Source organism: Phascolarctos cinereus, unplaced genomic scaffold (assembly GCF_003287225.1).
Source record: "Phascolarctos cinereus isolate Bilbo 61053 unplaced genomic scaffold, phaCin_HiC Scaffold_9;HRSCAF=440, whole genome shotgun sequence".
Taxonomy (NCBI): domain Eukaryota; kingdom Metazoa; phylum Chordata; class Mammalia; order Diprotodontia; family Phascolarctidae; genus Phascolarctos; species Phascolarctos cinereus.
The window spans coordinates 175,097-188,903 of record NW_027556402.1 but is presented as its reverse complement, the minus strand read 5'-3'; the positions used below and the strand labels follow the sequence as shown (position 1 = coordinate 188,903).

Sequence of the window (13,807 nt, the reverse complement as noted above, 5' to 3'; positions counted from 1 at the left end):
CAACTCTGAGGTACCAAATCACAATTGCTAGACAAATGACAAATGCTAGAAGGGTTGAGGGAAAATAGATACATTAATAAACTGTTGATGGAGTTATGAACTAGTCCAATCATTCCGTAGAACAATTTGGAACTATGCCCAAAGGGCTATAAAACTATGTGTACCTTTTGACTCAGCAATACCACTACTAGATCTGTACCCCAAAGAGATCAAAGGAAAAGGAAAAGGAGCTATACACAGAAGAAATATTCTTAGCAACTTTTTTTTTCTGTGGTGGCAAAGAATTAGAAATTGAGGGGATGCTTATTGACTGGGGAATGGCTGAACAAGTTGTGGCATATGATTGTGATGAAATACTACTGTGCTATAAGAAATGATGAGGGGGATGGTTTCAGAAAAAAAAACATGGCAAGTTCTACATGAACTGATGCAAAGTGAAGTGAGAACTAGGACATCATTGTGCACAGTAACAGCAATATTGTTCAATGATCAACAGTGAAAGGTTTGTCTACTCTGATCAGCACAAGACAATTCCAAAGGACTCATGATAAAAAAAAAATACTATCTACCTGCAGAGAGAGAACTGATGAACTCTGTGTGCAAATTGAAGTGTCACTTTCTTGCTTTTTTAGACAATATGCGAATATGGAAATCTGTTTTGCATGATTTCACATGTACAATGGGTATCATTCGACTTGCTTTCTCTGTGGCGGGAGGGGGGAGTTGTGGGAGGGAGGGAGAGAATTTAGTTAAAATAAATAATTTTAAAAAGAAAGAGGAAGAAAATGAACTTTTCAGTGAAGGGAAAGGATTATATGAACCTGTGAAGGATATAAAGTACTGCCCCTATTTATGTAAATGGTTTGATTATGAAAAGAAACTTTTGCCTTTCCCCCTAAATGGCACCAAAAGTGAAGAAGGAAGTGGTTAACCACCCCCCCAAGACAGAAGCCAAGTCCAAGACACTGAAGGGTGTCTGTAGCCACAAAAAGAAGATTGGAACATCCCCCACCTTCCAAGACACCAAGACTTCGATGGCAGCCCAAATCCCTTGAAAAAGTGCCCCTGGGAGTCAGTTTCCATTGACCACTGAGTCTGCTATGAAGAAGATTGAGGACAACAACATGCTCGTCTTCATTGTAGACATCAAGGCCAACAAGTCTCAGATCCAGCAGGTGGTGAAGAAGCTGTATGACATAGAGGTGACCAGGGCCAATACACAGATCTGGCCTGATGGAGAGAAGAAGGCCCGTGTCTGACTTGCTCAAGACTATGATGCTTTAGATGTTGCCAACAAAATTGGATTCATCTAACCTGTGTGCAGCTATCCCACTCCACCTACAAGTTTTCCAGTAAAAAGAAAAAAAAAACTTTTGTGTGCGAAAAAGCGTTAGAATTCATGTGTAAAGAAGTTTTGTGTTAAATGTGAGACCCAGGCTAGTAGGAGAACTGTGCAGAGAACAGAGTACAGAGAAGTACATGAAGGCTGAAAGCTATGGAACCATAGCTCATTTGCATGTAACTTTTTAGAGCTTGAGAAGTTAAACCTCTTCTTCGAAAAACAATCATTGTTCCAAGAGAGGCTTTCTGTGAAGAAGAGTAGAGGAACATAGGGGGGAAAACTGGTAATGTAGAAACTAGAGATATCAATAATTTACAAAATGTTATTTGTCAGATTGTAAGCTCTGTGAGGGCAGGGTCGCAGGTCATAGGACAGTCCCTGGCACACAATAGACCCTCAATAAATGTTTATTGACTTGATTAAAAACTCTTTCAAAAGGTGAATGGTATATTATTGTGGTTGACTGATTGTGTATAATGGAAAGAATGCTAGAGTCCTTCTCTGGGGAGGGCAGATAGCAGAGGGAGCCAGCCCAGAGAGGCCGGCCTAGACCCTTGGGAATGGTTACAATGTGGTAGACACATCAGCCACAAGAAGATACTGGCAGGATAGATACAATGTGACTTCCCAAGAGCTGGGTGGGGGGGCAGGCGTGAAAATACCTCTTGAAAGAGACAGTGCTTGAATTGAGCCTTGAAAAGAGGTAGAGGGTTCTGGTGTATGATTGTGATGGGATACAATTATGCTGTAAAAAATGACAAGGGGGGAATGGTTTCAGAGAAACTGGGAAGACTTGTATGAACTAATGCAAAGTGAGGTGAGCAGAATGAGACCAATCCACATAGTAATGGTGTTATTGTAATGATAATCAACTTCGAAAGACTTGGTAACTCCAACCAACCCAGTGATCCATCACAATTCCATAGGACTCATTATGAAAAATACTCTCATCCTCCAGAGAGAACTGATGGATTCTGAGTGCAGATTGAAGCAATTTTTTCATTTCATTTTTCTTGCTTCTCCGCCCCACCCCCCATGACTAATGTGAAAGTGTTTTGGATGACTCTATATGTATAATAGGTATCATTTCTTGCTTTCTCAGTGGGGAGGGGAGGGGATAGAGGGAGAGAATGTGGAACTGAAAACAAAATTTTTTTAAAAAGTAAAAGAGGTAGAGGCTCCAAGAGGCAGATGTGAGGAGAGAGAGCACACTTGGTATGGAGGCAGGATATAGAACATCATGTATCTGGAACAAGTCGGGCCAGAATGGTGAGAGTGTGGAAGGTGTGATTGGGAGGCAGGTTTGGAAAGATGGACTGGAATACCAGATGGGACAGGGTTTTAAATACCAAACAGACACGTTCAAATTTGTATTTAAGAGGGAGACACGGTCTTCTTGAGTGGGGGAGTGACACGATCAATCTTGGCTTTTACTGAGGGTCTAAAGTAGCATGAGTCTTTGGGCCAGTACCACTCAACCAGTCTGTCAATCCAGACAAACCTTTTAAGCCCATGGAGGGAAAAAGTGTGGCTGAGGAAGCTAGTACCTGTGACGCTGATGTTTCTTTGTTCCTTTGGGTGATTCGAGGTGTGGAATCCAGTCGGGGGTCTGCAGGATTGCTGCTGAACTCAATTAACCTTTGCCCAACCACATAGCCCTAGGAAGGGGTCAGGAACTGGGCTGAGCAGGTGGAGGAACAATGCCCAGATCTCCTGCTCTGACTTTTCCTCACCCTCTAATCATCTACCTAGGGGAACGGAAGAACCTTAGGATTCAATGATTGGAGGAACGCCCACTCTCAGAGCTATTTGCCGGTTACCAAAATAACCAGTACATGTCTTACGATTTAGCTGTCAGAGATGGATTGGGATGTATGGGGAACTGGCACCATGAAATGCCCAGTGGAGGGCCCCTTAGGACTTCTTTGCTTCTCCTTACCCAAGAACCAAGGAGGTTTCTTGCCCGGCCCAGGACAATGGGATTTCTGTCTTTCCTCTCACAGCTGGGTAAAGCCCCAGGGCTGCCAGCCACCAATGGGGCCTTTCATACACAGACCCATCACCCCCCTGCTGCTATGGAAGGTCTCTGGTCGGAAGCACAAGTGCTGGGACGCCTTCTCTCTGAGAGGTCCAGCCGGGCTCCCAGGAGCCTTGTGCCTCAGCTGCCCTCCTGCCTTAGCCCCCAAGGGAGGCAGCAGCCTGCCAGCTGAGCTTCTGCTCTCGGGTCTACTCCTGTACTTTGGCATTAGTGTTGACCCTGGACTTTTTAATTCTTGAGTTACGGAGCTGGAAGGCTCCAGTCCTGTTTGTCTCTTTCCCTTCCCCCCTCTGTGAGCTGGGTCCTCCTGATGTGGACCCTCCCTCCCCAGAGGCATCCCGTGGCTGAGGCCTTCCCAGGGGACTTCCCCATCAGACTCAGGGATTCAATGAGTCTTTTCTCTGCTAGTCATGCTTCCTTCTGATGCTGCATCTTCTAAAGCTTTGAGGCTGTGTAATTTTCTATGGTTAATATGCTTGTGCCCAGCATGTGTCTCCACTGACCTTATGGCACCTCATTGGTAGCGCTGCCCTGCCCCCCAGAGATGGGGCCAGCAGAGCTGCTTTGAGATGAGTTGGATACTTCCCAAGACAACAGGGGCACAAACCATGACACACGGGCCCTCCACAGTTCTGGTTACCTGTGACTACTTGGATGGCGGCTCCACGTGGCTTCTATCCTTGGGGATGTGGAGGGGCATTTTGGCAGATCCTGGGGCAGTAAAGTTCTCTGGAGTTTGTCTGTAGCTTATATGAGTCATTAGGGACCACAGCCTGAGTCAGCCGACCTGCCTCTGACGATGTGGACTTGTCTGATAAGCCTGGGCCTTTGAGCGGCTCTTAGGGTCCTTTCTGACCTCTTGCCCCATGCCCTAGCACATAAGCTCTAGGGAAAGGGACCTAGTAGACAACACTTTCTTTGTTCTTGATTTGGTTCTGGGAGCCTGAGCCCTGAGGTGCCTGCAAAAGGGACCCTGCTTGGGAGCATGCTGGATGGTCTGTGTGTACACTGTGGAGGAAAAGGATGGGGTGGGACGGGGGCAGGGGCAGAGAGGAGGGCAGCAGGCCAGTATTGTAGGACAAAAGTGCTTGTGGCTGTGCTGGAAACAAGCCTGCAACTGGCTCTAGTGGGGAGGGGGAGATGTCTGACAGCCTTCTGTCCCCAGTGGCTGATCCTACCCCCCTGGGTCAGGCCATGAGGCTTGACATGTATCTCTAAAGTCCTTGTGAGTCTCTGACTCTGCTGGGCTGAGTGGCAAAGGGGCCCATTGGGCCTCGGAGTGGCCGCCCAGGCTCAGAGCCCAAGGGGTCTAAGTCTGATTAGAGTGAGGACCCCAGGCTCAGATGAGCCACTCCAGGGAGGGAGGAATGAAGCCTTCTTATCCAGGCTGGGGCAAGTGGGGCAGGCTCCCAGAGGCTTCTGGGAACTGCTCAAGGAAACAGATGCCCCATGATCCCACGTGCTCGGGCTTAGGGCTGGGGCAGATGATTTCAGTGGTTCATGAGCGCACCCACCTCCTCACTGTGTGGAGGAAGTTAGTGGTCAGGTGACCCTCTCAAGGTCGCTCAGCTCCCAAATGTCTGAGGCCAGACTTCAATGCAGGTCTTCTGGTTCTGAGGCAAGATCTCCACTCACTAAACCACTCTGCCTCACAAGTAGAATCAAATGAAGTAAAAACAGCATTCTAAAAAATTCCAACTAACTTTTCCTGACCCAAACCACCCTGGAGTCACAGGAGCAGCCTAGCTCCTGGATACCAGGTCAAGGAGCGGCCTGGCTCCCTTCTTTGGGCACTTGGTTGCCATGGTGCTGACATCCTCCACAGCCCTGGCTCAGGAATATTAAACATCCCGTCCCAAGGACTGCCAGGCAGACACGGAGAGCAGATGTTGGGATGGGCTGGCATGTCTCCTAGAGACAATGGCACCTGGCAAGGGGTGCCCGCCCAAGCCTGGCACTGCTGGGCTGCCTGGACAGCCCTGCTCACAAGCCTCTGTGTTCTCTGTAGAGGCAGAGAATGAGACTCAGCACTGGCAGCTAACCTCAGTCGCCATTAAGGCAGGCCCAAACTAGGGCAGGAAGCCCCTGGAGTGGGCCCCACAAGCACTGACTTCCTGGGGAGTGGGGGATAGAGGGGGTAGAGGCCAGCCCTCTTTTGCTCTGATTATTACCAAGTGTTTCCGACCCAGCTGAAACGTGCCCTGGAATCTCCAAGGGGCCCAAATGAGGATAATCTATGGCTTCCAGAGATGCCTAGAGCACAGAGAGTAAATGACATGCCCAGGGCCCTGGTGAGTTTGTGTTAGAGGCAGGAACTGAATGCAGGTCTTTATGCCTAAGTGTAAATGCATGGGCTGGGGGGAGGGAGGGAGAGAGACAGAGAAGGGGAGACAGAGCCAGAGACATACCAAGACAGAGAGAGAGAGAGAGAGAGAGAGAGAGAGAGAGAGAGAGAGAGAGAGAGAAGAAAAGAGATGACTTCAAGGAAGCAGCTGTGTCCTGGTCAAGACTTGGGTGGATTGGAGTTTTAGAGAGCACATGACATGTGTACGCAGCGAGGAAGGATTTCAGAGGGAAGAAGTGTTCTCCCCACCCTCACCCTGCCCCCAAGTCTCTAATTTGCCCACATTGTGGTCCATGCTTACTGATTTGTGAACATTTTCATTCTCCAGTAGAAGGCAAGCACCTTGAGGGCACAGATTTTTCTTTGTAGCCCTAGCATCTGGCACACAGTAGGTGCTTAATGCATGGGTATTAGCTGAGTCAATAGCTGACGTAGCCGGATGATGATGTGGGAGGCTGAATGAAGAGCCAGGGAGAGGGGCATTTCCCCCTCTGCTGGTGGGGAAGGTCTCAGAGGGTTTAATGCCTGGGAATGGAGACTCTCAGCTTCTCTGGGAGGCAGCAGCCGTACATTGCAGGTGGGGCATAGAATGGGGACCTGACAAAAAGCTAGGGTTAGAGAAGCTGCTGTGGTAGGGAGTTAATCAGTGACTTCCACAGCTCTTGGCACAGGTAAGGCCCAGCCCAAACCGGGAGTGGCTCCACTCACCCCAGAGCACTGGGCTGCTTCTGGAGGTAGCAAGCTTCCCAGACTTGGGGGTATTCAAGTAGAAGCTCAGGATCCTATGAAGACTCACTCTGACCTTCTGTCTGCTCCTTCAGAACTGGACTGTAAATAAAATTTGGCAAGTCAGAACGCTCAGAAACAGGTGGCTGAGGCTGTCACCAACCACTCCGCTGAGTCTGGAGCTAGAGGGATAAGGAAGGTCCTGTCTCATGCCTTGGGCCCTTCCTGAGTCTGCCTGCCCATTTCTCAGACCAGGACATAGGTCCAGAGAGGGAGGACTTGGCACTGCAGGATGGCAGGGTGGGGAAGAAGGTGACCATCCAGTCCAAGGTTATGTGGTCCAATCCTTTCACTGTGGAAATGAGGAAACACAGGTGACCCACCCATGAGCACAGGCTGAGAGAGTCAGAGCTGGGAAGACCACCTCATCCAAGCCTGTATCTACTTTTAAGATGAGGAAACTGAGGCACAAGAGGTCACGCACACACACAGAGGCTGCTGAGTCAGGATTCAGACCCACAGTTTCTTAAAGCACGTCTGACATCTTCTGTCCCACAGCTGCCCCTTAGGTGGAACAGAAGTGGACAGACCTGGAGCTCCTGGAAGGAGCCCAGGTGCTCCTTGGAACAGAGCTTGCTGGCACCCCACCATCTCCCCCTGCCTGACACCCAGGGTGGTGAAGTGTATTCGAATGGAAGGATTTGGGTTTGAATCCCAGCTTTGCCCCTAATCACCTGAGTGACCTGCATAAGTCCTGGAAGCTCCGTGGGCCTCAGTTTCCTCATCCGTACAATGAGGGTTTTGATGACTCCAGAGGTTCCACAAAAAAGCCCAAAGTCAATGCCCCCCACCCTCACCCTGGCAGAGGACTATGGGTGATGGGCTAAGGATGCAGAAGCAGCCCCACGTTCTGGAGCCAGCCAATCCTGTGCCTGGCTCAGCCTGACGGTGCAGTCGTCCCTACCATTTGGCTTCTTTCCTCGTTTCTTTTTCTCTCTCTTTTTTTTTTCCAATGGGGGAGGGGCAGTGGGGAAAATAAAGGCTCATTAATTTTAAAAAGGTAGAATGAAATCAAAGTTCCATTTAAAAAACCAAACAAACACTCAAAATTAGGAGCTGGGCTAGGTCACACAGAGGTCCCTTCTGCTCTGGAGGTCTGGGAGGAGCCCAGGTTGGGGGCCACAGCTTTGTGATACCCATGACAGACAGAAGGATGGTGTGCAGCCATTCCCAAATCGACCACTGGCTAGGTTTGTTGCTTCATGGCGAGATGGGGTCCGCAGCCTCCAGAGCGGACCATGGTGCCCCCACCTCCTGACCCTGTGTGTGTGTGAAGAGGAGGGAGGGGACCACTCTGGGGGCCCTTCAGCCCTGTGCATGTGTCTGTGTGTGCATGGGCATCTGTGTGTGCATGTGTCTGTGAGTGAGTGTGTGTGTATGTGCCTAGGCATCCGTGTGTGTGTGTGTGTGTCTGTGTGTGCGTGTCCCCACTCGTGGCACCCTTCTGGCTCCATGCATGTTACGGGCATGCACGTCTCTCGCTTTGTCTGTCTGGGTGTCCCCAGCTCCAGGAGCCTGCCTGGCCAGGGCGCTCACAGCGGCTGCAGCAGCCTCAGGGTCTGCAGCAGGGCCGTGGGCTCCGCAGAGGCCAGGTACTGGCAGCACAGCCAGTCCTCCAGCTCCACGGTGGCCCGGTTGTCCAGCGCCTTCTCAGCCAGCTTCATCATGAGCAGGGCACGCTTCATGTGCAGCCAGTTCTGCAGCGGGCCCTGCAGCAGCTCGTGCCGCGGTCCCCACAGCAGGCACTGCAGGGCCCGCTTGGCCTCCGTGATGTGCAGCCTCTTCATGGGGTCGGCCTCCAGCAGCCGGTGGGCCAGCCGCTGCAGGCCGGCAGAGTAGAGGGACAGGGCGGGCATGGGGGGCAGGTCATCGGCCCGATAGTCCTGCTGCTGCAGCTGCGCCTGCTCCTCGAAAGGATTGGGCCGGTGCAGCAGCTCATAGATGAGGATACCTGTCTGGAACTCATCAACCTTCTTGTACTGGGCAGCCACCAGGATCTCAGGCGCCAGGCGCGCCTGGGTCCTCCTCTGCTGCTCGTCGGCCCCACTGCCCCCACCGACCTGCGCCTGCCGCTTGGCCTGCAGGAAGTTGCTGATGATGAGGCGGGGCAGGGGCTGGTCCCCCGGGGAGGCGCCTGGGCAGGGCGCCAGCAGCAGGTTCTCCAGGCACAGAGCCCGGTGCGTGATGCCATGCTCCTTGAGGCTCTCCAGGCCTTGGCACAGTTGCAGCAGCAGCAGGCAGACCCGCCGCTCATAGGCCTCGGGCTCGGCCCAGTGGCGGGAGGCTGAGTCCCGCACAAAGTCCGCGGCCGTCTGGTGGGGCACCTCCCGCGTGATCACCACCACACAGTCCTGATCCTGGGGCTCCTCGGGAGACATCAGCATGCTGGAGGGCACCGAGGCGATGAAGTGGCCGCAGTCCCGCTGAAGGTTGAAGTGAACGGGCACCGACAGGTCGCAGTAAGATGTCCCCTTGGACACAGGCATTTTACAGATCTACAGGAAGAAGAGAGAGGAGTCAGGGCAGTGGGTTATAGCAGAAAGCCGCCAGGTCCTGGCTCTGCCACTGACTGCTCACATCACCTAGGGCAAGCTGCTGTAACTCTCTGGCACCCAGATTCCTCCTCTGAAAGATCACAGGGTTGGCCTGGCCAAGCTCCAAGGGCCTCAGCCAGGCCTTCTCCCAGGACAAAAGTCTTCCTCCATCAGCCTCGGTTTGCCCATCTGTAAAGGAGGTGGCTGGTCTGATGGTCTCTAAACTCTAACTCTTGGGGTCCTAAGATCCTCCCTCCACAAAGCAGGTTGTGCAGAGGTCCTGGGGTCAAAATGACTGAGATTGCTGGTCAAGTGGACCTCTGGCCACTGCCTTGGCTCACCTCCAGCCATCCCCCATCCTCGCTCTGGACAGTAGGGCCCAGAGGCTGGACAGGAGCCTGCCCCCACAGTGAACGCCTGAGCACCTGGGGCAAGGGGTCTGGTGCCCCTAGGGACCAACTGGGGTCAAGCACTTGCTGCCCATTTGGAGACCCTGTGGTCCCCGCAGCCTCAGAGCAGACAGCAGCAGGGCCACACTTTCCCAAGGAGAGTCTCAGGTTACTCCTATAAAGCTCTCTGCACCCTGTGAGACTTTCTGGGCCATTAGGGAAAAAACCAGACCCGCTGGGTGGCCCCTGATCTCCTCTAGGGTGAAGTACAGACTTCTTGTTCTGGCATTCAAGGCCCCTGACTACAATCCGGCTCATGCTTACTTTTCCAGACTGATTTCATGCTACTTCTTGTACTCTGGGGTCCACTCCAGCTAGGCCTCAATGAGTGAAAATGACGGAAGTCTTCCATGGTTACATGTATTCAATTCCCTATTATTTGGGGTGGGGGTGGAAGAGTCATACTTGTTGGGAGCTGGATGTGCTAGACTTTTCCTGATCTTTCCTGCCTCTGTTCATTTGCATAGCATCTGTTAAAATCCTTCTCTAAGAAGGCAAAAGCCACCATGTGTAACAGGCCAGGGGGTGGCGGGCCCCCCGTCGGAGCAGGGTACGAGATGGGGCTGGTCCTGCGTGTGCACTCACTGACACCCCCCCCCCCCACGGATCGGCTGCCAGCTCACTTCTTTATTGGCTCCCATCCGGTGTTCCCAGGCTACCAGGAAGTATAGCCTAATAGTTCCTCACATGTCCATAGAAATACACAGCTCTCAAAATTAATCAATCGGAGAACTGGAGAATGTGGAGAGACCTCTTTTCCCACAAGCTTATCTTGTCGATTCACAAGCAGATCGGCTGTGTCATTTGCTTTGTGGTTGTTCAGCTGTGTCTGTCTCCCTGTGACCCCATGGACCAAAGACCCCCTTTCTACTTGGTTCTCTCTCTCAGACTTGTAGGCCCTGCCACTAATGCACAGTACGTTTCCTCCTTCTACATAGGAAGCTGTAGCCGGAGGCCTTCTCCCATGAAGCCTAGATTGAGAATGAGGAGAGAAGGGAGGCTTCTGGAAGAGAGCAAGGCCTGTCACGGAGGCTGTGGGAGTCGGAGAAATTCTAGCCTTGCCACTCACTGTGTGACCCTGGTCAAGCTGCACCAGCTCTCTGAGCCCAAGTTCTTCTGTAAAATGTGAATAATAATAGTAATAATAGCTGTATTACACAGCTTTATGGAGTATTAGGGACCTTGGTTAAAACCTCCCCAGAGGGTTGCTTGCTACCAGGCTTAAATGAGATCATGAATGTTAAGGGCTTTCCAAACATTCAAGCATTATGCAAATGTTAATACAGAGATTGTCTTCTCAAGTTTACTGGTCCTGGCCCGAGCCAAGATTTCCCTAAATGTGTTTGGGTCCCCTTGGGAAGCACCCAGGGTTTTAGCTGTGCTCATGTTTACACCTCCTTAACTCACCCCGAACAGAACCCTGGAAATGGGCCAGCAACGGCCACCCTGGGCTATTCCCTGCCAGCTCCCAGGCAGGGGTTGGCCTTTTCTCTCTCTTGGGGACTGACGGGCTGATGATAGAGGCTAAGGCTCTTCTCTGTTTGGAGGCTGGCACTGTCTCTTGGAGAGAAGCTGGCCTTGAGGGGCTGCTCTGTTCCCAGAGCAGGATGCCTAGGTTTTCTGTCACCTAGCCCAACAATAAGTACATCAGTGACTCCCAATTCAGGTTTTCTGACACACTAACCAGGCTGTCTCTCATTTCTCCAAAGCTAATGATGAGTGTCTCAAAAAAAAAACAAAACAGGGGACTAAATAGAGAGAAACTTCTGGGGAGACTAAAGAGTCAGAAAAGCCTCACTTCTCAGCAACCCCCTCAAAAATGCAACAGAGACATCCAAGAGAAGCCAAACTACTAGAAAGGATGGAGCTGGAGGACCGGAGATTGGAACTTTCTGGATTCTAAAATTTCCCTCCTCTCACCCTCTCATTTTAAAGATGGGGAATCCAAGGCCCAGAACGGCTAACAGCTGTCTGCCCAGTCACACAGATAGCCCCTTGGAAGCAAAAGTCTGCATTCTTTCTATTACAAGACGTTCTTTTAAAAATGCTTTTTAAGAAATGGGCAAGAGTTCTGACCCAATGGAAAAATATGGCTGTGAAGGAGCTGAGGAGAAAATAGCAGAAGAAAACCAAATGAAATCAATAGAAACACCAGAACTGAGACCAGGATTTTCTGCCGACAAAAAAACAGGGAGTCCATGTGACCTTGGGCAAGAATAGGGAGCCAACCCACGGAAGGAATGAAAGGAAGAAATGGAATCTGCCCGAATGTCCCAAGCCCAAAGGAGGAATGGAGTGCAATGAAGAGTCAAATGCCAGTGACAAAGAGTGATGGAAAAGAGAAGGATGGAGTCAATGGCGACCAGGACTCCTTCCTAGAAGACGGAATGGCTGAAACAAGAGCTGGAAGACGGATGCCCCAGGAGGGAAAGCACTTGGCATGGAAGCAGACAAAAAAATGACCCATCCAGAAGGGAGAGCCAGCAAGGGCAATGGACGAATTTGAGGCCTTTCCCCAAACTATGCACAAGTGGGTCATGATTCTAGTTCAGGAAATCGCATAAGAAACATTCCCAGAGAAAGTGAGAAAGTTCTGAAGTCAGAGAAGTGGGATGAGGGGGCTAGAGAGGGAACTGACCCTCCCTCCCCCAGAAAGAAGAAAAACCAAATCAAGGCATTTAAAGGGGAAAGGCACAAAAGAGAATGCAGGGAATCCAGGAAGGAAGCAGGCAGGTGGAAGCAGGCTGAAACTGCAACACCATTGAAGGGGAAACGGCACCAAGGTCTCTCTGCTCATTTCCTGAAAATCCTCTTTCTGTTCTACTTTAGTTATGGAAAACCCATTTGTACTGGGTGTCTGTCAGGCTCAGAATACAGTGGGTTTTTAAACAGAGTGGTCAAGGCCTCCTCACAATGCTTACCTCCCTCCCTCATTCTTGTTGACAAACACATACCTTCCTTAGAAATCATATGGCAGTAAAAACTTACCCACGTAGAGGGACCAAAGCCTCGGACTGCAATGGTGCCTAATGGATGGGTAGTGAGCCAAAGAACACATCAAGATAAACAATACAAAATCATCCATTTAAAAAAAAAAGGGAGAGATGCTGTGAGTGCCTGAGCACAAGGCTTAGCATACAGCAGGCACTTAATAAGTGCTTCTTGATTGGTGAGAAATGCAGAAAGAGACACATATCTCTGGACACGGCCACTGAGGGGATAACATGCATGTCTGCTGGGAGGCCGCCCTCCCTCCCTTCTCTTTTTTTGCTCAATAGAGGTAGACAGTAGCAGGGAGAGAGAATCAATGCTGGCCAAACCACACAGATGTAAACGACCGGGAAGCCAGAGCTGAGAGCAGAGACGGCAAGGTAAGGCCTTGCTTCTGGCTGGTGATTTCATCTACAATGTAGGCACCGTCAGCAGGTACGGGTGGGCCACTGCTCTGCTGTGACTTTAGAGTCCTAGAAAGTGGCCTGGGCCCTGAGATGAGGGACTGGGCTCAAGATCACCTTGGGGTGCCGAGGACAGAGGCAGGACTCCCGGGGTGTCAAGCTGCCTTTCTACTCACTATGTCTGGCTACCTCAAAGGTAACCAATTGCTAAAACCAACCAACCAACCAACCTAAAAAAAGAGAGGGCTTCTGGTAAGGATTTGTTCATTTCAGAACGTGTGCCTGTTGGCTACTCTAGCACAAATCCTGAACAAGGACATGTCATTTTGCGTCTCTAGGTGAAAAGGCAGAATGTATGTCAGGCTGGGGTGAAGAGGCAGCATGCGTGGGTTCCAGTTCTCCCTTCTCCTGCTTACTCATTGTGTAAGCCCCTGACTCAGTTTCTCTATCTGTAAAATCAGGAGTTTAGATGGGATATTCCCTGAGGTCCAGTCCTGCTGTGACATTCTGGAGTTCTGGGAACGTCAAAAACTCAAATCAATCACAGCAGCTCAGTGTCACAGAACCTCCCCAGAGATCCCACACCTGCTCCCAGAGTAGGGGCGTGTGCCTTGGGCAGGGGCAGGGAGGGGATATCTGGAGGATATTGGGATGTCTTCTGAACAAGGCCATTCCCAGCTATGGCATTCAGGGAGAACCTGGTTCTCACTCTCCAGACGAAGGCTCTTTCTCCTGCCAGCTCCATCCTGGCCAGATTCTGTGACTCTGGGCAAAGCACCTGCCACCCCCTTCCAGAGTCATCTTGGTGGAGTGGGGGATGTTAGGGAAGCCGAAAGCCTGGATTCTAATAGCAGTTTCAACACCTGCCTGAGAGGCCCTTGGGAAATCCCTGTACCTCTCCTAGACTTAGTTTCCCTAT

General features: G+C 51.0%; 1 protein-coding gene across 1 annotated transcript in view; it reads right to left on the bottom strand.

The window, feature by feature from the left end:
* Window positions 1-7,511: 7,511 nt before the first annotated feature.
* PRAG1 (PEAK1 related, kinase-activating pseudokinase 1) overlaps window positions 7,512-13,807 on the bottom strand; it is a 45,164-nt gene continuing 38,868 nt past the window's right edge. Inside the window, exon 6 of the mRNA XM_020979613.2 lies at window positions 7,512-9,005. Coding sequence (XP_020835272.1) covers window positions 8,043-9,005 — 963 coding nt within the window. The 3' untranslated portion in view covers window positions 7,512-8,042. The remainder of the gene's footprint in view (window positions 9,006-13,807) is intronic.